The following is a 22,867-nucleotide window of genomic DNA, read 5'->3' as shown; positions in this document are numbered from 1 at the left end:
ATGGAGGAGGCACCGCAAGTCTCAGAGGGTTTGGACTGAGGAACATGGGTTGTTGTGGAATTTTTCTGGATCTCACTGCTTTCATACTGGCTGTTCTGAATATATACACTCCCCATGGTTTTCTGAAGGAGACTATTTAATTCCAGACCAGCTGTGAGCACTTCACGATGAGCAAACTTAGAGAGACAGAGTCAGTTTATTGCTTCAAAATCTTGAAGACACTGTCCCAAGGCCCAATTCAGGATAGTTTAGTCACCGGCCGGGACCGACAGACATTCAGCTCTTCCATAGCCTGATAACTCAAGCTCGGCTTCGTGGGCAGTTTTAGGACATTCTCCTCTGTCCCTTCTCTGTCGCACTTTAAGTCAGCCACTGTTTGTGTGTCTAAAAAGGATTCTACTCTGATGTGCTTTCTCAAATATCACTCATTAAAATGGGTCTAGGAGCATGGAATGGGAGGTTTCTTAGGAATTTTATCTGCAGGATTTTTCAGACGAGAATACTGCAGTGGGTCGCCATTTCCTTCTCTAGAGGATCTTCCGACCCAGGGACCGAACCCGCATCTCCGGCACTGGCAGATGGGTTCTTTACCACTGAGCCACCGGGGAAGCCCCAGTAGAGGGTGAGTGGCTGCACTCACCTCCTGCTCTTCTCACCGGAGAGATACCTGTCCAGGTTGCATCCTGAGGGTGGTGTGCCTTTTCTGATCTTTGGGCCAAGGGAGGTCTGGAGTTATCGTTGATCCTCCCCCTCCCAGGGAACACAAAGTCTAGGATTCATCTCCTCATGTCCAACAACATGGATTTCTTTTTCTTTTTTGTTTTTTACAGAAGAGGATATGCCCATAGCAAAGGTGAATTCATTTTGAAGATATGTTTCCTATTCAGTGAGAGAGGAAGGAAAAAGGAGACAGGAAAAGAGAGAAAGGAAAAGATAAGAAGAATGGAGATACGGTTCCCCTTCTGCCTAGTAAATTGTGGATTCATTGCCCTTCCCTGGACACAGCTGCAAAGGGGTAGAAATCAATTTTTTTCTATTATTCCAGAGTGAGAAATGAAAACCGATTTGTAAATTGAATTAAACCCAATAATACCATGTCTGTGTACATGCTATTATTATTAAAATTAGCCACAGATACAACTATATAATCCCACAATGTAAGTAGAAATCAACACCTTCCGATTTCAAAGCTTAGTTGAGATATCTTTCTTCCTTTTGAAAGAAACGCTGTGGCTAAATGTCACTAAGAGTCTCTGGTGCGCCAATACATTGACGCCTCAGAAGGACTCTGGAAGGGAAGAGACTCCAATGCCCCATCTGGGAAGAACGTGCTTCCAAATTTTTTCCTTTGCTGCTTGTGCATCTCAGTCAGTCGATAATGACTGGTTATGAACAAGAACTTTCTAGAAGATGGTTTCTTCCCACATTGCAATCTGTGGTGCTGACTGTGGAATAAATTCTCTGTGTCTGTGTAGGCTAGATCTTGTTCCCAGAAACCCTAATTCATCCACTGGGTACTGAATATCAGGCTGCTGCAGTGAGGGTCCTGAAATTACATTGGCAGTCTGCCCCCTAGTGGGAAAACACAGTACTTCAGATAACTAGGAATAGAAAAGGTTTTTTTTCTTCTCTTTCAGAGAGCAAAAGAATTCAAGTTTTCCGGATAGTGCAAGGTGAGGCATTTACCCTCAGAAGACAGCTTCCAGAGCTGAATCAAGCAAGGTTGACAATGATAGGTCTCCAGGTCAGAGTTAAAGACGGGGGGCTGCTGTGGTGGGCATCCCCACAGAGCCTGCAGAAACAAAGGTTCTTCCCACATGCTTGGAAATCTCCAAGGTCCTCCTTGGGTGATAGCCTTCAGTTCCCCAAACGCTTATTATAAAAACAGGACCTACCCTAAGAGCAACCAACCAACTAGAAATGTTAAAAATAATGGGCCTTTTTGGGGTAATTTTTTGGCAAATCGTTAAAACAGAGGAACCTTTCAAAAGGGCCATGTTGAATTTTTTAAAAGGTCAAGAACTATGAATTTTATAAAAAAAAAAAAGACCAAGTCTTTGTGACGGTTCTTTTTCAGAAGAGAGTCCTTGTGATGGTGGTGATGTTGGTAAGGCAGATGGTCTGGAGATTCTGCTGTCTGGACTTTGCTTGTATCTTTTAAACACCTTCAGAACTTGTCTTGCTTCAGTTTATCAATATGGTAGCAGAGTTTCAGTGCAGGCCCCAGCTTCAGGCCCAAGTATTTCATGATCATGTCACTCTTCAGCAACAAGAGGGCATTGCCATCAATCTCCTGGTGGAACAGGATGAGAAAAGAGAAAACCCAGAAGGTGGTCAAAGTAATCAAATAGTGGCCATGGCTAGATTGTGGTCAGGAAATAAGGTAAGGGAATATGGATTTACTTAGATGTATATTCTCCTGGTCCCACAGCAGTATCTTGAAAAAACAAATGAAAGCCCACAAATACTGCGTGCTCCTCGTGCCACATTCTCCCTGGGGTCATGATCCACTGGATCTTTCATATTACTGCTCTCTCCCGATAGAAGGAATCTAACCTAATCCCAGCCATATTCCCAATTCCATGCATATGTTGACCTCTTCATCCAATCTAGGGCTGTAGGAGCGAGAAAGCTTCAATGGACTGAATGTGTCCTCCCCACCTGCTCCCCAAATTCATATGTTGAAATCCTAACACTCAAGTGATGGTATTTGGAGGTGTGAGTTTGGGAAGTACATAGGCCATGAGGGTGGAGCCCTCTAGAATGGGATTAGTGTCCTCGTGAAATGAGAAGACAGCAGTCCAAAACTGAATGAGGGCTGTCACTGAAAGCCAACCTTGATGGCGACCCAACCTCGGACTTCCAGCCTCCAGAACTGAGAAATGAATTGCCGTTGTTCATAAGCCACTCAGTCCGTGGTACTTTGTTACAGCAGCCTGAACTGACTAAGACAAAGTATCATCTCGTGAGACCCTGAAACTAGTGGTTCCCTTTCCATTCCAGGCGCCGGCATAAGGCCCTGACTTCCATTCATCATCCTGATTGCTGGTTTCTTTTCTTGGTAAGCCCACCAGCTTTCAGCTGATTATCAAATTGCTAATGACAATCTAAAAGGGATTTCAGGTGCTTTTTGACCCTGTCAATAGTACTAGGTGGCACACAACTAAAAAATGCACCTGCTTCATCGAGGGTTTAGCACAAACACGTACTAAGGGAAAGCCAATCCTTTGAGATCCTGAAATTGCTCCCATTTGTCTCTGAAAACGGTAACCCATCCAGACTGCATGTTGAATTCAAAAACTTTCCTCCTTCATCTATAGTGCTACTTTCAGATCACTAGAGAGAGAGGGTGGAGATTTTAGGTGCTCTGGTGGGAAGAAGAGGCACGTACAGGAGTCACATAATGTCAAGTGTTATCAGCCCCTCCCATTCCTCTAACCAGCCAGCCGTTCAGCCTGAGAAGCACCTACTCTGTGTCACTCACACTCCGTGTCCTTCGTAGCAAGGCAAAGCTCATCTGTGAGCCCTCCCAGGGGCCTCATTGCCTAATGTTCTCTCTTTCCCCACTGCCTAGACTTCTGCTGACTCCTCTCAAGCTGGAAGGAAGCCAGAGTCCTCCCACTCAGATCTGTCTAAACAATATCCCTCTGCGGTCCCTGCTCTCAAGGCCTCACTGTTAGCTGAGGTCAAATATATCCCTAATAAAATATGAGTGTTGGGTTAGACGACAATCCTCTCCAGGTCCGAGTGTATGATTTTTGTGATCTTCATTTCAAATAAAATAAAAGACAAGGAGCAAAAAAAATGGTAACGCTGGTAGACAGAAGAATGCTCCCTCTCCTTCACATGAGATGTCTACATCCTAGCCCCTGAAAGCTGTGAATACGGTAGGTTACCCGGCAAAGGGGAATTAAGGCTGCAGGTGGAATTAAGCTACTAACCAGCTGCATTTAAAATAGGAAGAGTGTCCTGGATTATTGGGGAGGGAGGGAGACAATACAATCACAGGGTCCTTGGAAGTGGAGGAAGAAATCAGAATAAAGAACCAAAGAGCTGGCAGCTTGAGAAGGACTCAGCTTGATGTTGTTGGCTCCAAGGATGAGGACGGGAAGGTAGGAGCCAAGAATGAAGGTGGATCTCGATGCTGAAAAGGCAAGGAAATGAATTCTTTCTAAAGCTTCCAGAAAGATGTCAGCCCCACCAACACCATGGTCTTCTCTCAGAGAGACCCCTGTCAGACTTCTGACCCACTGAATTGTAAGATAATAAATTTCTGTCGTTTTAAGTTACTGCATTTGTGGTAACTGGTTACGGCAACAATTGTAACCATGACACAGAAGGCTTGGGAGATAAAATACTAATTATTACCAGCGAAAAAAATTTACCATCTTTATGTATTTTAGAATCTCCTAAATAATGATACAAATGCCTGCTAACCAAAGGCCATCTTCAAGCCAGGCATTGTGCATTTTTTCATTTAATCCTCAAAGCATCTTAAGAATAGGCACTGTTAGCTTGCTGGCACGTTGTAGGTGTGTTACCAATGTTTGCTGAATGCACAGACAATTGGACGGGCGAGGAAACAGGACTCCTGATAAAGACCAAGTGAGGGAACAGACGGGACAACCGTGCCTTCAGTACAAGACTAAGTGGCTGTTCTGCTCTGAGAAACCTGTGGTCCCATCTGGCCTCCCCTGAGTGGAGCCCCCAGGGTGTAGTGCAGATGCTCCCCAACCCCACAGCTCCCTGAACCCCACCCCCAAGGCCCACCACGGTGCATACATGCTTCCGGAAGAGCTCCACATGGGGCCCCAGAGCCTGCGGGTCTGCGTCTTTCAGGAACCAGACCACATCCTCCACGGACCAGCTGGAAGGGTTCCTGCTCCTTGGCCGCCGGGCATCCTGCCTGTCCGGAGAAAGGTTTGAGGCTGGAGGGGAGAGCACAGAGAGGGAGGCCGTGAGGCTGCGGGCTTGGGCTCAATGCCCACCTGGTGCCGTCTGCCCCCTTGCCTGGCCCTTGAGTCCAAGGTGGCCTGAGTGATCTCCTGTGACCGAGTGAGGCTAGAAGCGCACCGGACGCGGCTCACAGAGGCAGCCCTGCACCCCCTCATCTATACAGGGGAGAGCATTAGAAGAGGGGTCTCCTCCAGCAGTGGAAATGCTGACCCATGCTAGACTTCAAAGACCCCTCCTGACCACTTGTCTCTGTGGGCCCTGGACCTCCTGTGACCCAGGCCTTGGTGGCCAGAGAATGCTTATTATGATAGGCTCTGGAGTACTGTGATGCCAAAATGACATCAGGTCCTGTGTGACTCCACTGGCATCACCCTGAGATGACATGGCAGAATGGAGGGCGCATGTCGGTGCTTGTCCTGGGTCTCTACTGCTGCGGTCTTGGAAGCCCTGTCTGTGAGAGGTCTGTATCCTGCGCCCACACTGAGCACCTCCCCAGCCCTCGGTTCTGCCGAAGCACTCACTCCAACCTCCCCACTAGATGGGGTTCCTGGACAACAGGAGCCTGGTCCCGTGCCTGGTCCATGCTGGTCAGGGACATGAGTTGTATTGTGGCATAAATGCTTTTCCCCCAGGGCAGTTTAAAAGATGCAGGATCAGTGAAGGAGGAAGAGAGTAGGGGGTGTATTTGGGGGTGGTGTTTTTTTTTTTTAATGTCCCAAACTAATCCATTCTCTTTCTCTAGAAGCAGCATCTCCTCTTCATGCTTCTGAAACCTCAGTGATCTCTCCTGTCCTTTATCTGCTCCTCGAATTTAATTATTCTGAAGCTCTTAGAAGGATGCCTCTCACAGGGATCTCCTCTCTTCCATCCCTGCTGATTACAGCATGGGATTCATCCAGCCCGGCATTTCACATGATGTTCTCTGCATATAAGTTAAATAAGCAGTGTGACAATATATAGCCTTGAGGTAGTCGTTTCCCAATCTTGAACCAGTTTGTTGTTACATGTCCAGTTCTAACTGCTGCTTCTTGACCTGCATACAGGTTTCTCAGGAGGCAGGTAAGGTGGTCTGATAGTCCCATCTTTTTAAGAATGCTCCACAGTTTGTTGTGATCCACACAGTCAAAGGCTTTAGTGTAGACAATGAAGTAGATGTTTTTCTGAAATTCTCTCGATTTTTGTATGATCCAACGGATGTTGGCAATTTGATCTCTGGTTCCTCTGCCTTTTCTAAATCCAGCTTGTACATCAGGAAATTCTTGGTTCATGTGCTGTTGAAGCCTAGCTTGAAGGATATTGAGCACGACCTTGCTAGCACGTGAAATGAGTACAATTGTGTGGTAGTTTGAACATTTTTGGCATTGCCCTTCTTTGAGATTGGAATGAAAATAACCTTTTCCAGTCCTGTGGCCACTGTTGAGTTTTCCAAATTTGCTGGCATACTGAGTGTGGCACTTTCACGGCATCATATTTTAGGATTTGAAATAACTCAGCTAGAATTCCATCAGCTCCACTAGCTCTGTCGTGATGCTTTCTAAGGCTCCCTTGACTTCACATTCCAGGATATCTGGCTCCAGGTGAGTGATCACACCATCGTGATTGTCTGGGTCATGAAGATCTTTTTTGTACAGTTCTCCTGTGTATTCTTGCCACCTCTTCTTAAGCTGTTTATCCTTCCTCCTTTCCAAAGAAGTTCTACTAGCCATCAAAGCCCAGGTAGACCCCTTCACAGGCAGCATTTCCATGTCCTGCCATCTGGAAGTCACCTCAACCCCCAAATCTTTGTTCTTCTCTTAAAGATGCTCTCCACATTCTGCTTAGTATTACCATTATGCATGTGCTTGCCTGTAACCTCCAGTTATCTTTTAATTCTTGAGGATGATCTTTTTCATCTTCCCCCTAGTCATCCACAGACACCTAATGAGCATCTCTTCTGTACCAGGTCCTGGGCTGAGTTTGGTGAAAAATGTAATCCTCCCATTATGTGCGTGCATGCTAAGTCACTTCAGTCGTGTCTGCCTCTTTGCAACCCTGGATGGTAGCCAGCCAAACTCCTCTGTCCACGGGATTCTCCAGGCAAGAATACTAGAGTGGGTGGCCATACCCTCCTCCAGAGGATCTTCCCAATTCAGGGATCGAACCCGTGCCTCTTACGTCTCCTGCATTGGCAGGCAGGTTCGTTACCACTAGTGCCACCTGGGAAGCCCAGAATCATCTCATTACAGGGTTTATAATCATTGGCTCCAAGCAAACATATTTGTAATATGGGTTCAATGAATGTAAAACAAATCAATAGACTTCGCAAAAACAGTATTAGTAATTTACAAAAAAGCTTTGTGTGTGTAATCCTTAATCTTATTTTCAGGCTCTGAACAATGAGGCAGCTTCCCTACAGAGTAATTCTAAGTTCGTAGTTGAGAAGACTTCCTTTCCGTTTATGTTCTTTAATCTCAGGGTGCAGCGGTTTTCTGCTGTCTCTTTTTTCCTCCTCTTTTCAATGTGCTTGAGAAGGGCACAGCTCTGCATTGGTGCTGAGAAAAATACATTATCACATTGCTGTGTCTATCCTCAATACAATGGTTTGGTTGAGAATTGGATTTTCTTTGAGATTTTCCCTGCCTTTTCCTTGTTAGACCTGGAAGGGTCCCCTTAGGTGATCTGGCATAAGGTGGGGGGGGGGTGCATTTTGCCAGGAAACTGTTAATGTACCCCGGGGCTATCTGAATGTGGATGCATGCTTATTAGAGATGATTTCATTGCATTTAAGGACATCTGCACTCAACAAGGGGAGGAGGAACCACGGAAATCGCATTTGCCTTTGGAGCCTGCCCCATCGGAGTGTCGGCAGTAATCAGGGTGATAATAGATGCTCTGATTACAAAAGCGGGAAGCCTTCAGTGCCAAGAATGATTTTTAGAGTGATCAGAGCAGAGGTCAAATCTAATTTCCCATGTTTGACAGGAAGGAAAAACACCAGACCGACTCACAACACCATCCGTGGGAGCCTAAGGTCCTCTGAGCAAGGCCAGGGAAAGGCTCTCTCTGTGAGCCACAGCCATGGGGTTGAGCAAGGGGTCTGGCTTGTCTTTAGGGTGAAGCTCTCCAGGCAATGAGTGTGGAGGGAAAGGGGCTCCACTCCTGGCACCTGGTCCTAGCTGTGGGCATTTTCATGTTTCCTCTCTGAGGGGCCTTAGAGTCACACAAGACAGAGAGGAGCAGGAAGCTGTCACACCTAGAGACCAGCTCAGGATCCAAAGCGAACTAGCTCTAGCAGGGAGAGGGAGCTTTCCAGCCTCTGCCAGGCTCACACAAAGATAATAACCACACAGTCCCTCCAGCTGCTGTCAGGCTGTCAGAAAGACACATGGGGCTGGGCTGACATAGCCAGGCTAGGCGGATGTGACTGCACAGTGGTCAGACATGATGGATGTGAAAAAAATCTTGTTCCTAAAACAGAGTGTGCAAAGCACTCGCCGATTGCCTTTGTGAAAGGGGGCTGTTCTCCAGTGTGGAGAACTTGGTGCACGGTCAGGTCTGTTCCCTGGGTGCTGCTGGAGACATGTGCAGAGTGAAATCCAGCTGTGAATGGATGTAGGATGAAGATGGTGGTGGCTCTTTCGAATGCTGAATTCACACCCACCAGGAATGGAAGACTGTGAATCCATCTAAAGTAATTCCGGACACCTTCACAGCCTGGTCCGCCTGCGGCTGCCTGTGTATGACTCTGTTTCACACAGGCCCACAAGCACACGCATAATTTCCTTTTGCTCACTCATAATCCAGAAGACACTTTTTAACTCATGATAGAATCTGATGAAAGAAGAGAAGGATCAGTGAGCCAGGAGTCAGAGGCCCCTCCACCCACCACCGTGTGAGTGTCTCTGTGCTCCTCTGCTGGGAAATGAGGAGTTGGGAAGGATCACCAAGGTCCCCTCAAACCACAGCCTGTCCTGGGCAACACGAAGGCACTACATTCTCACACCTCTGAAGCCTTATCAGCGTGTTTGTGTGCAAAGCGCAGTGAATGAGAGCCGGTGGCCAGGTTTCCAACCCCTTCCTGGACCTGATCATCTTATTCTTCATGGGCTTCAGGTTCTTCATCCTGTTTCTCGAGAGTATGGTAAGAATCATGTGATTCTGTGGCTTTGGGCTGGAGCCTGACAACAAGCATCCTGAGCGGAAGCCCATCGGCTTCCAAAAGGGGCCCCTTGGTTTTGTTTGTTAACCATCTGTCTCTCTGCAATTGGAGACTGTCCGAGAACAGGGCCCATAACTGTCTTGCTCACAGCTCCACCCTTAGACCTTAGACAAGCATATCGTGCTCCATGAGTAGCAGCCCAGGGTAAGTATTCACGTGATACCTACCTTCTCACATGGTCTCATACCAGTTTCTGATTTCTGCAGGTTTAAACCATTAAGGTTAGCACCATGGGGGAAAATCCATTTCTAGGTCCCTTCCAGTTTTATGACTTGGGTCAAACCTTCTTAAAGAAATATGGTTTCTTAATACCGACTGCTTCCATTTGGGATGCAATTTCAGAGCAATACCAAGCACCTCTTTGGGCAGGGGGAAAACTTAATAGCCCTCCAGAGGGCCTGCGGATGTGTAGGATTTTCTCTCCTATTTTAATCTACTGTCACTCAGTTTAGCATGGTTTATCTCTACAGTTTCCACATGTGTTTAGCTGCGTAAGCTCTGTTCAAGCTACACAAATGAAGAACCCCACTCTGCAAATGTGAAGAGGCCCTGGTTACAGAGGGTGGTGTTTGAGTCCTGTCTGCTCCCATCCTCTCCAGCCTTCCCCTAGAACCTCAGAGGGACCCACTGAGGCCCACTGAACATGTGAAAACCCCAGGCATAGTTTTTGAAAGCCAGATTTGGAGCCAGCTGAAGTCAAATCCTGGCTCAATGCTTGACTGACCTCTTGATCTTCACATGCTTTATTTGTAAATCGAATCTAATAATGCCTACAATAATAATATACGCCTGATATAATAATAGGGCTTCCCTGGTGGCTCATTTATAACTCATAAAAGTCATAAATAATGTGTGGAGAGTGTCTGGCCCATAGTAGGTGCTCAATACATAGCTATTTAGGCTATGCCTCAGACAGACCACTTTTCTGGGGCTGCAGAGGATTCGAATTAGAGTAAGAGACCTCATGAAGCCGAGAGCTTGGCTCCTACTGTGAGATGGAAGGGGAAAAGTACGAGAGATGAGGAGACAAAGCACCACAGGAGGAAACAGGCAGAAGGAAGGAACGTTTCTAATCAGCAATGGCTGAAAACTGCCAGTTACCGACCCAATCCACCCGCTAGGTGCACGGGGCATGGAGGCCACAGGGCACAGCAGAGCCACAAAACGGATGATCCTGGGTCTCTGAATTGTGATACACACACCAACTATAAAAACTTCTACTGTAGCTGAGCCACTGTACATTTTGGATTCTACTTATTCCTATAGTTTAGCCTACTCTCATACACCATTGTCTTTGCTTGTGGTCAAAGGTTGAAGTCAGTTGCCTTCAAGAACAACAAAAATCCACAGAGGGGTTTGTGGAAACATCTAATTTCCCTGTGTTCCCACATTCAAACAGCCACAGTCCCCAGTCCCGCTATACTTGGCGGTCTCAGGGCAAGGGGAGAGGAGGTCAGGTCATGGGGAAGCCAGCCCATGCGTTACATTACCACATCTGTTTCCTTCAAGAGCGGTCCCATTCCTCTTGGGGCTGGAGCCAGGAGGCCGTAGCCCATGTGCCGAGGGGCCTCCAGGGGACGTGGGGCTGGTGCGGGGACCACCGACTGTGGTGGCTGAGCCAGCCCCAAGGTGGCCGTCTCCAGAGCTCTGCCGCTTGCAGTACAGCGAAGAGGAGGTGGGCAGGGAGCTCCTGTGGCTGAAGGTGGGGGAGGAGGGGTCCGCGCCGTAGCGGTTCATGCTCACAGGGTTCACCAGGCACTCCTCGGCGGTGACTGTTCTTGCTAGGCAAGAAGGCAGAGCAGAGAAGCAGAGATTAGAGAGCAGTCAAGAGGCCACCAGGCGCTGGGTCTTGGAAAATCTTTCCCCAGCAGCACGGGTGCCACTGTGTGTGGGGATGACAGAGGAGAAGGAATGGGCCTCAAGGCGTACACCCCAGTAGCTCAGCTCTCAGCAGAATGACACCTGCCTCTCCAACAAAGCAGACTTTAGTAGGGATTAGGATATGTGACCCTTCGTGTTCCAAGGAAAATGGGATCATCTTGGTTATTGATGAAGTGTAAATAAAATTCAAACAAAGGTCTTTCTCCCTCTGTGGTTCTGCTCCTCCAGGGAGTCTCTGCCAGCTTGTTGGAATCTCCTGGCTCCCTCTTCTTTCACCCATAACCACTGCCTTCCTCACCTGGCCCAAGATTCCTGGGAGAGATCAAGCTAGAGTCACAGTGTCCCAGAGTCAGGAGAAGCAACTTTGGCTTGCGTTCTGGTACAGGTGTGGTGGTACTTCCTCCCCACACTTTCAGTTCCAGTACACAGGAGGGCACTAACCTTCCACCAAGGTGAACAAACTAGGGACATAAATGATGATGTGGATGGCCCCATGGTCCTCCCCAAACCGTGCAGATAAGAGAGAAAGAGCCCATCCAAAGAACAGAGAGAGAAGAGAACCTGAAGAGTCTGCCAACCTCCTCCTCAGCTCCCTCACCCAAGCAGATCAGGACTTTCTACACTTTTAAAGCTCATTCTTACAGCCTGTTGAACTCTATCTGTGAGCTATACAAATGGTGTGGGGTGTTTTGTTTTGTTTGAAAAGACAAGGCCTAGAGGAATTATAGGTATAGAAAGAGGAAGAAAAATATTCTAGCAATTCCTTTTCTTCTTGACCCTAGACAAGATCATATCTGTCTAACTCCATCAATAACCATCCAAATACCATACAGGACAAAAACAGATATCAATTCAGTTCAGTTCAGTCACTCAGTTGTGTCCGACTCTTTGCAACCCCATGAATCGCAGCACGCCAGGCCTCCCTGTCCATTACCAACTCCCGGAGTTATGGACATCCCCAAAGTGACTTTAAAAAAGAAAAACTAATGGACCCTCACCCCCAAGGCTGGTGATAAGTAAGCACATCTGGGACCACGAGATCCAGATATCTTCTTCTGTAAACAAGTATGGATTACTCCCACAATATAGGTATTAAAAGATAAAGACTTGATTTAATTAGGGCAACTAGCAGGTCTTCGATGCATATGGAGCTTGCCTAGAAATAAAAACCACTGCATATGGAATACAGCTAAAGCAGTGCAGTGCCTAGAGCATATTTATATCTGTTAATATTTATACTTAAAAAGAAAAATCTTAAATTAATAACCTAATCTTCCTCAATAAAATACTGGGGTAGAGGAGGGCAAATCAAACCTAAAGCAAGTACAAGGAATAAAATAATAAAGACTGAAGCAGAAATTAATTAAATAGAGGACAAAAAAATAGGGAAAATCATGAAACCAAAGCCTGGCTCTTTGAAAAGATCAACAAAATTGACAAACTTTTTTAGCTAGATTGGCTAAGAAAAAAAGAGAGAGGACTCAAATTACTAGACTCAAAAATGAAAGAGATGACATTAACACCAAACTCAGAGAAATAAAATGGATTATTTAAAAATATTACAATTATTGCCAATAAACTAGGTAAATGGACACACTGACAGAAAGAAATAGACAATCTGAATAGACATAAAGCAAGTAAAGAGATCAAATAGTAATCAAAAAACGAAGAAATCCCAGACTTAAATGGCTTCAGAAATTAACTCTACGAAGCATTTAAAGAAAAATTAAAACCAGTTCTTCACAAAGTCTTCCAAAAATGGAGCGCTATGGACTGAATTGTGTCCCCCTCAATTGTTCATATATTGAAGCTCTAGCCCCGCCCTGGGGAACTATACTTGGAGAGAGGGGCCATAATGAGATAATTGAGGTTAATTAAGGTCTTAAGGGTAGGACTTCAAACCAATAGTACTGATTAAAAGGAAAGTACTGACAAGAAGAGGAAGAGACATGAGGGAGTCTCACTCTTCATATACACGCACAGAGAAGAGGCAAAGTGAGGACACAGAGAGAGTGGCTGTCCACTAGCCAGGAAGAGGGGGCCACTCGAAACTAACCCTGATGACAGCTGGATCTCAGACTGCTAGCATCCAGAACTGTGAGAAAATAAACAGTTAAAGCTACCGAGGATGAGGTTCCTATGATGGAAGCCGGGCAGACTAATATAAGGAGGGAATATTTCCCAACTCATTCTATGAGAACACCAATACCCTGACACCAAAACTAGACAAAGACATCCCAAGGAAACTAGAGATCAATGCCTTATTAATATGGGTACAAAAATTCTCAACAATATACTAGCAAAACAAATCATAACATACAGAATAACTTATACATCATGATCAAGTAGGATTTGTTTCAGGGATGCAGGGTTGGTTTAACATCTGAAAATCAAGTAATGCAATACGTGACTTCATCCATTAATGTAATACATGATGATGTCCTGCAGATGGTGACTGCAGCCATGAAATTAAAAGATGCTTACTTCTTGGAAGGAAAGTTACGACCAACCTACGCAGCATATTAAAAAGCAGAGACATTACTTTACCAACAAAGGTCTGCCTAGTCAAGGCTATGGTTTTTCCAGTGGTCATGTATGGATGTGAGAGTTGGATTATAAAGTAAGCTGAGTGCAGAAGAATTGATGCTTTTGAATTGGGGTGCTGGAGAAGACTCTCGAGAATCCCTTGGACTGCAAGGAGATCCAACTAGATCCTAAAGGAAATCAACCGTAAATATTCATTGGAAGGACTGATGCTGAAATTCCACTACTTTGGCCACCGGATGTGAAGAGCTGACTCATTAGAAAAGACTCTGATGCTGGGAAAGATTGAAGGCAAAAGGAGTAGGGGGGTGGCAGAGGATGAGATACTTAGATAGCATCACTGTCAATGGACATGAATTTGAGGAAACTCCAGAAAATAGTGGAGGGTAAACGAGCCTGGCATGGTGCAGGTCATGGGGTTGCAAAGAGTCAGACACAACAGCACACACAGAGAGAGAAAACTGGGACCCTCACACACTGCTGGTGGGAATGTAAAATTGTACAACATCTTTGGAAACATCCTGGCTCTTTCTCAAATGGTTAAAAATAAGTTCACCATATGACCCAGCAATTCTACTCCTAGGTATATATATTTCCAAGAAAAATGAAATTTCCACACAAAAACTTACACATGAATGTTTCCAGAAGCACTATTCATAAGAGCCAAAATGTGGAAACAACCCAAATAACTATCAACTGATGAATAGATAAACAAAACATGGCATATCCATATAGCGGAATATTATTCAGGCATAAAAGGGATGAAGTATTGATCCATGCTTTGAACTATTATGCTAAGAAACCAGGCCACAGAATATCACATATTAAATGATTTCATTTGTATGAATTGTCCAGGATGGGCAAATCTATAGAAACACAAAAGTAGATTCGTGGTTGCTGAGGACCTGGGGACTGGGGGCACTGGGGGTCCTAGCGCCGCCTGTGCTCTATGCGCCATCGCAGCCGCCCGCAGCGGCGGAGAGTGCTAGGCTGCGACAGCACAGGAGCAGCTGAGAGGAGGTACCCCACGTCTGAGGTCAGAGGCGGCGGCGGAAGGAGCTACCCCACGTCCAAGGAGCGGTGCCTGCGCGGGCCCAGGAGGGCCTAGAGGAGCTATTCCACGTTCAAGGTCAGGAGGGGCCGCGGTGAGGAGATACCCCTCGTCCAAGGTAAGGAGCAGCGGCTGCGCTTTGCTGGAGCAGCTGTTAAGAGATACCCCACGTCCAAGGTAAGAGACACCCAGGTAAGATGGTAGGTGTTGCAAGAGAGCATCAGAGGGCAGACACACTAAAACCATACTCACAGAAAACTAGTCAATCTAATCACACTAGGACCACAGCCTTGTCTAACTCAATGAAACCAAGCCATGCCCATGGGGCCACCCAAGATGGGCTGGACATGGTGGAGAGGTCTGACAGAATGTGGTCCATTGGAGAAGGGAATGGCAAACCACTTCAGTATTCTTGCCTTGAGAACCCCACGAACAGTATGAAAAGGCAAAATGACAGGATACTGAAAGAGGAACTCCCCAGGTGGGTAGGTGCCCAATATGCTACTGGAGAAAAGTGGAGAAATAACTCCAAAAAGAATGAAGGGATGGAGCCAAAGCAAAAACAATAGCCAGCTGTGGATGTGACTAGTAACAGAAGCAAGTTCTGATGATGTAAAGAGCAATATTGCATAGGAACCTGGAATGTCAGGTCCATGAATCAAGGCAAATTGGAAGTGGTCAAACAGGAGATGGCAAGAGTGAACGTCGACATTCTAGGAATCAGAGAACTAAAATGGGCTGGAATGGGTGAATTTAACTCAGATGACCATTATATCTACTACTGCAGGCAGGAATCCCTCAGAAGAAATGGAGTAGCCATCATGGTCAACAAAAGAGTCTGAAATGCAGTACTTGGATGCAGTCTCAAAAATGACAGAATGATCTCTGTTCATTTCCAAGGCAAACCATTCAATATCACAGTAATCCAAGTCTATGCCCCAACCAGTAACACTGAAAAAGCTGAAGTTGAATGGTTCTATGAAGACCTATAAGACCTTTTAGAACTAACACCCCCAAAAGATATCCTTTTCATTATAGGAATACAAAAGTAGGAAGTCAAGAAACACCTGGAGTAACAGGCAAATTTGGCCTTGGAATATGGAATGAAGCAGGGCAAAGACTAATAGAGTTTTGCCAAGAGAATGCACTGGTCATAGCAAACACCCTCTTCCAACAACACAAGAGAAGTCTCTACACATGGACATCACCAGATGGTCAACACCGAAATCAGATTGATTATATTCTTTGCAGCCAAAGATGGAGAAGCTCTATACAGTCAACAAAAACAAGACTAGGAGCTGACTGTGGCTCAGATCATGAACTCCTTATTGCCAAATTCAGACTTAAATTGAAGAAAGTGGGGAAAACCACTAGACAATTCAGGTATGACCTAAATCAAATCCTTTATGATTATACAGTGGAAGTGAGAAATAGATTTAAGGGACTAGCTCTCTTAGATAGAGTGCCTGATGAACTATGGACTGAGGTTCGTGACATTGTACAGGAGAAAGGGATCAAGACCATCCCCATGGAAAAGAAATGGAAAACAGCAAAATGGCTGTCTGAGGAGACCTTACAAATAGCTGTGAAAAGAAGAGAAACAAAAAGCAAAGGAGAAAGGGAAAGATATAAGCATCTGAATGCAGAGTTCCAAAGAATAGCAAGAAGAGATAAGAAAGCCTTCCTTAGCAATCAATGCAAAGAAATAGAGGAAAACAACAGAATGGGAAAGACTAGAGATCTCTTCAAGAAAATTAGAGGATACCAAGGGAACATTTCATGCAAAGATGGGCTCATAAAGGACAGAAATGGTATGGACCTAACAGAAGCAGAAGATATTAAGAGGTGGCAAGAATACACAGGAGAACTGTACAAAAAAGATCTTCATGACCAAGATAATCACGATGGTGTGATCATTCACCTAGAGCCAGACATCTTGGAATGTGAAGTCAAGTGGGCCTTAGAAAGCATCACTACAAACAAAGCTAGTGGAGGTGATGGATTCCCAGTTGAGCTATTTCAAATCCTGAAAGATGATGCTGTGAAAGTGCTGCACTCAATATGCCAGCAAATGTGGAAAACTCAGCAGTGGCCACAGGACTGGAAAAGGTCAGTTTTCATTCCAATTCCAAAGAAAGGCAATGCCAAAGAATGCTCAAACTACTGCACAATTGCACTCATCTCACATGCTAGAAAAGTAATGCTCAAAACTCTCCAAGCCAGGCTTCAGCAGTACGTGAACTGTGAACTTCCAGGTGTTCAAGCTGGTTTTAGAAAAGGCAGAGGAACCAGAGATCAAACTGCCAACATCCGCTGGATCATGGAAAAAGCAAGAGAGTTCCAGAAAAACGTCTATTTCTGCTTTATTGACTATGCCAAAGCCTTTGACTGTGTGGATCACAATAAACTGGAAAATTCTGAAAGAGATGGGAATACCAGACCACCTGACCTGCCTCTTGAGAAACTTGTATGCAGGTCAGCATATAGAAGCAACAGTTAGAACTGGACATGGAACAACAGACTGGTTCCAAATAGGAGTACGTCAGGGCTGTATATTGTCACCCTGCTTATTTAACTTCTATGCAGAGTACATGATGAGAAACACTGGGCTGGAAGAAGCATAAGCTGGAATCAAGATTGCCAGGAGAAATATCAATCACCTCAGATATGCAGATGACACCACCCTTATGGTAGAAAGTGAAGAGGAACTAAAAAGCCTCTTGATGAAAGTGAAAGAGGAGAGTGAAAAAGTTGGCCTAAAGCTCAACATTTAGAAAATGAAGATTATGGCATCTGGTCCCATCACTTCATGGGAAATAGATGGGGAAATAGTGGAAACAGTGTCAGACTTTATTTTGGGGGGCTCCAAAATCACTGCAGATGGTGATTGCAGCCATGAAATTAAAAGATGCTTACTCCTTGGAAGAAAAGTTATGACCAACCTAGATAGCATATTCAAAAGCAGAGACATTACTTTGCCAACAAAAGTCTGTCTAGTCAAGGCTATGGTTTTTCCTGTGGTCATGTATGGATATGAGAGTTGGACTGTGAAGAAAGCTGAACACCGAAGAATTGATGCTTTTGAACTGTGGTGTTGAAGACTCTTGAGAGTCCCTTGGACTGCAAGGAGATCCAACCAGTCCATTCTGAAGATCAGCCCTGGGATTTCTCTGGAAGGAATGATCTAAAGCTGAAACTCCAATACTTTGGCCACCTCATGCGAAGATTTGACTCATTGGAAAAGACTCTGATGCTGGGAGGGGTTGGGAGCAGGAGGAGAAGGGGACGACAGAGGATGAGATGGCTGGATGGCATCACTGACTCGATGGATGTGAGTCTGAGTGAACTCCAGGAGTTGGTGATGGACAGGGAGGCCTGGCGTGCTGCGATTCATGGGGTCGCAGAGTCAGACACGACTGAGTGACTGAACTGAACTGAACTAACTGGGGGTCCTAGCTAAGGGGTGTGTTGTGTTTGAGGTGTGGAAAACGTTCTATAACTGACTGAGGTGAGAGCTGCACAAATCTGTGACTATACTAAAGCTGTTGAATTTAAATGGATGAATTATATGAAATATGAATTATATCTCAATAAAGCTGTTTCTAAAAACATCGCAGAAGCCCCAGTGTCTGGCTGTGGACAGATTCCTGAGAGTCTGTGCAGTCCAGTCTGACAATGCCTTGGCCACTAGGACACGGACATGAGAAGCAAAAGGGAGGCCTGTGTGCCCCGTGCTCATCTTTTGTGGCTAACGCAGTACTGCAAGAGGTCTGCAGGAACCTGGAACCCCACACCTCTGCCTGGATGGCCTCCGTTTCATCATCCCTCCTGGTCAGAAGACATCAACGAGAAGGAGCTGGCTATGAAGCTATGTACTAGGCTGCTTCTTAAGTGGAGAGCTGAATAGGAAGACAAACAGTTTTGAGAATCTACTAATATGGCCAGCACATTCCAAGCCAGTTGGCAGCAAGCCTGCCATTCCATTCCCTTTATCGAAAAGTATTCCTAGTCTGGGATACTAATCCTTTCCGTGTCCCCAGTGGCAGGTGCTTTGATGTATGTGAGGAAGCTACTCATAGTGTCTGGCATGATGCTTGGCATACAGAAGGTGGTCAATAAATATTTATTAAGTAGACATTTGGGCACTAAGGCTGCTATTACAGAGAAGATGCATTAAAATTCATATTATTAAGAACTAAATACGAATGCTTCATGTGGATGCATGACAAACAATGAAAAACTCTAAAACATTTATTATGTTTATTAAATATTTCAAATCCAAGTTAAATATGCCTATGGAAGTCTGACAATCTACAGTAGTGAATGCAGATAATTCACCAATCTGCAGTATGGCTGAAAAATACAGACGCAGATGGAATATTGTTCTCCTATGACAACGTGTAGAGATGCGGAACAAGGGAATGTGGACTGTATTGGCTTAAAAACTGCTGACAACCATGGGTGAGATCAAAGGTAATAAAAGTCAGCTTCTGGGCTATGATCCAAGTGAATTCATCATGAAGTAAAACTGACTTGAGAGAGCGTCAAACAACAGCCCTCTACCTGGCAAAGGCTGTGCCAGTGACTCCGAAGGCGGTCAGGTGGACAGTCGTGGAGACGGATCACTAAGCCGCGGCCACAGTCCCACACAGCCTGAAGCTCCCAGGAGGCCCAGGAGCGAGCAGCATGCTCAGGTCACACACCAGGGTGCCGTTCCGAATTGAGGAGATGCACCTGCTCCAACCCAACTAAAACAGCCTTTTCCTCACCTTTGCAAATAGGGGTGCTGACACATCACACCTGAGGGTAAAACTAACTGATCCGGTGAAGGCCATCTTTCAACCATAGGACTGAAAAGAACCCTCACTGAGCACCCTGCCCAACATTTCCTCAAGTGTTAAAATGTGTCCCACCCAGCAGGGGCTGATTCTTGGTGGTACTTAGGTGTATTCATTTCGGAAGGCTGCAGAAATGACCACAAATCTGGTGACTTCAAACAACAGAAATCTATTGTCTCCTAGTTCTGGAGGCTACAAGTCTGAAATCAAGGTGTTGGCAGGGTCATGCTCTCTGAAGGCTCTAGAAGAAGATCCTTTTTTGCCTCTACCTGTTTCTGGTGATAGCCAATGACCCATGGTGTTCTCTGGCTGCAGACACAGCTCTCCAACCGTGGCCTCTGTTGTCACATGGCATTTTCCCTGTGTGTCTGAATCTGTGTCCAAATTTCTTATAAGGACACCAGTCATTAGATTGGCACCCATAATCCAGTGTGACCTCATCACAACTTGATGACTGCAAAGACCCTATTTCCAAAGAAAGTCCCTTTCACAAGTATCTGCAGTTAGGACTTGAACGTGTTTCTTTTTGGAAGACACAAAAACTGGTGAACGTTATCTTTTCATGGCCATGTATTTTAGTGTGCAGCAATAAAATATAATTAACCCATCAAACTATGCTTCCACTGATAAGATATCACTGCTTGAGATGACTAAAGGCTAAGGTTAAAAGAAATGAATCCATTTAAAGGAATATCTTGAGTAAATACTTCTATAGGTTTCCTCAAACAAAGCAAAAATTACGAAGGTGGTAAATTAACGGAGGAACACCTGGAGCTCACTCCAAATTCTCTCTTCAGGCAGGGGTGGTGTTTGGAGAGGAAAATAAAGTAAATAGCTGAGCCTCTTATTTAAAAGCTTCCCCAAAGAGATTTTACAGTCTGCTCACAGTTAGGCCATTATGCCACAAATCTCACTGCCTAAAACTTCTTCCTTATATCTAACCCCAGTTCCTATTGCTTCAGTTAAAAAGATGACTTCTGGATACATACAGTTTATACTCTTAAAACCATTAAGCCATGCAACATACAGGGAAGATGAATTACAGGTAAGCACAAATTCTAGCAGTTTAAGAATTTAATGAAGTGTGGCTCATGAATTGTTTGTTACAAAACGCCTATCTGAAAAAGAAGAAGGACCAAACCTACCCTTGGAGACAGAACTATACTTTTCAAGCAGTTTTGTGGATGACTGGGGAGTGAACACCAGATGGGGCCAGCAGACCTGGGATTGTCTGGCGAGAGTGCCTTATGAAGACCCGGCTCCCGCACGCAGACTCACGGCAAACCAGAGGGCTGACAGATCAACACATTCCTGGTCCTTTTCTCCCAGATGAGATGAGAGAGAAAATTCCTTCTCATCTGAAATGAGTTGTCTTGTGACCCTGGCAGCTCTCATTAAACAGGAGGCAACAACCCAGCCTCTAGTTAAAGCTGTTTCATCGCTGTGGACACCAGCACAGTAGGGTGAACAAGAGGCACTTGATGTACTTCTCTTCTATAAACCATGCTTCTATCCAAGACACTAAGGATGCCACTTGTAAATCATTAAGTCTTTCCTCCCAGAAAGGGACTGATCTGCTTTTGTTTGATCACAAGAGTGTGCTTAAATAGAAAGGCACAGGCACAAATGGCTCTCACAGAAGCCTGCCACATTTTCAGGATTTGGTGTCTTGGAAACTTTCAAGAGGCTGGTGTGTCTTTTTCACTGAGGCTAATCTGTGGACTGCAGTTTCCTCCAGCTGCTACATATAAAGTCTGCCTATTAGGCCAGAGAATACTCTGCGTGCTCTGTGTGTATGCAGTCGCTCAGTTGTGTCCGACTCTTTGTGACCCCATAGACTGTAGCCCTGAGACCAAACTATGGTGGAGGTAAAGAAGATGAGAAAGACTTCTGCTTTATTGACTACGCCAAAGCCTTTGACTGTGTGGATCACGACAAACTGTGGAAAATTCTTAAGGAGATGGGAATACCAGACCACCTGACCTGCCTCCTGCTAAAACTGTATGCAGGACAAGAAGCAACAGTTAGAACTGGACATGGAACAACAGACTGGTTCCAAATCAGGAAAGGAGTACGTCAAGGCTATATATTGTCACCCTGCTTATTTAACTTGTATGCAGAGTACATCATGCAAAACACCAGGCTGGATGAAGCACAAGCTGGAATCAAGATTGCTGGGAGAAATATCAATAACCTCAGATACACAGATGACAACACCCTTATGGCAGAAAGTGAAGAAGAACTAAAGAGCTCTTGATGAAAGTGAAAAAGGAGAGTAAAAAGTTGGCTTAAAACTCCACATTCAGAAAACGAAGATCACGGCATCTGATCCCATCACTTCATGGGAAATAGGTGGGGAAACAGTGGAAACAGTGACAGATTTTATTTTGGGGGGCTCCAAAATCACTGCAGATGGTAACCATGAAGTTAAAAGACGCTTGCTCCTTGGAAGAAAAGCTATGACCAACCTAGACAGCCTATTAAAAAGCAGAGACATTACTTTGCCAACAAAGGTCCATCTAGTCAAAGCCATGGTTTTTCCAGTAGTCATATATGGATGTGAGAGTTGGACTATAAAGAGAGCTGAGTGCCGAAGAATTGATGCTTTTGAATTGTGGTTTTGGAGAAGACTCTTGAGAATCCCTTGGACTGCAAGGAGATCAAACCAGTCAATGCTAAAGGAAATCAGTCCTGAATATTCATTGGATGGACTGATTGCTGAAACTGAAGCTCCAATACTTTGGCCACCTGATGTGAAGAACTAACTTATTGGAAAAGACCCTGATGCTGGCAAAGATTGAAGGCAGGAGGAGAAGGGGATGACAGAGGATGAGATGGTTGGACAGCATCACCAACTCGATGGACATGAGTTTGAGCAAGCTCCGGGAATAGGTGATGGACAGGGAAGCCTGGTGTGCTGTAGTCCATGGGGTTGCCAAGAGTTGGATGTGACTGAGCAACTGAACTGAACTGAGACTGTAGCCCGCCAGGCTCCTCTGTCCATGGAATTCTCCAGGCAAGAATACTGGAGTGGGTTGCCATTTCCTCCTCCAGGGGATCTTCCCGACCCAGGGATTAAACCCAGGTCTTCTGCACTGGCAGGCAGATTCTTTACCACTGAATCACCTGGGAAGCCCCAAGAATACTCCAGAAGAGTTCAAATCTGCTCAGCCTCAAAGGATACCCCTTTGCTCCTGAATCTGCACCAGGGCTAAGCCTCCTTGTTCAGGGAACACAGCTCTAGGGTCTGAGGAGTGTGGACTCCTCCTTCTGCCTGTGCCCCTGCAGAGGCTGGGGTGGGGTTTGGCGGGGGGCGGGCGGGGTGGGGGAATGCCTCTAGATCCTCAGCTTCCAAAACACCCAGCGCGGCCCAGCCTGCTGCATTTCCAGGTCAACTGA

General features: G+C 45.5%; 1 protein-coding gene across 2 annotated transcripts in view; it reads right to left on the bottom strand.

Annotated features, from left to right (window-relative positions):
* Positions 1,979-22,867, bottom strand: part of SCML4 (sex comb on midleg-like 4 (Drosophila)) — a 58,023-nt gene continuing 37,134 nt past the window's right edge. For both annotated transcript variants that reach the window (XM_018053101.1, XM_013966452.2), the window contains 3 exons: positions 10,645-10,935; positions 4,783-4,928; positions 1,979-2,293 (listed from right to left, as the gene is read on the bottom strand). In XM_018053101.1, the coding sequence (XP_017908590.1) occupies positions 2,168-2,293; positions 4,783-4,928; positions 10,645-10,935 (563 nt within the window). In that variant the 3' untranslated portion in view covers positions 1,979-2,167. The remainder of the gene's footprint in view (positions 2,294-4,782; positions 4,929-10,644; positions 10,936-22,867) is intronic.

Source organism: Capra hircus, chromosome 9, assembly GCF_001704415.2.
Source record: "Capra hircus breed San Clemente chromosome 9, ASM170441v1, whole genome shotgun sequence".
Lineage (NCBI taxonomy): Eukaryota > Metazoa > Chordata > Mammalia > Artiodactyla > Bovidae > Capra > Capra hircus.
The sequence above is the reverse complement of the archived record's forward strand: the minus strand, read 5'-3'. Positions and strand labels throughout refer to the sequence as shown.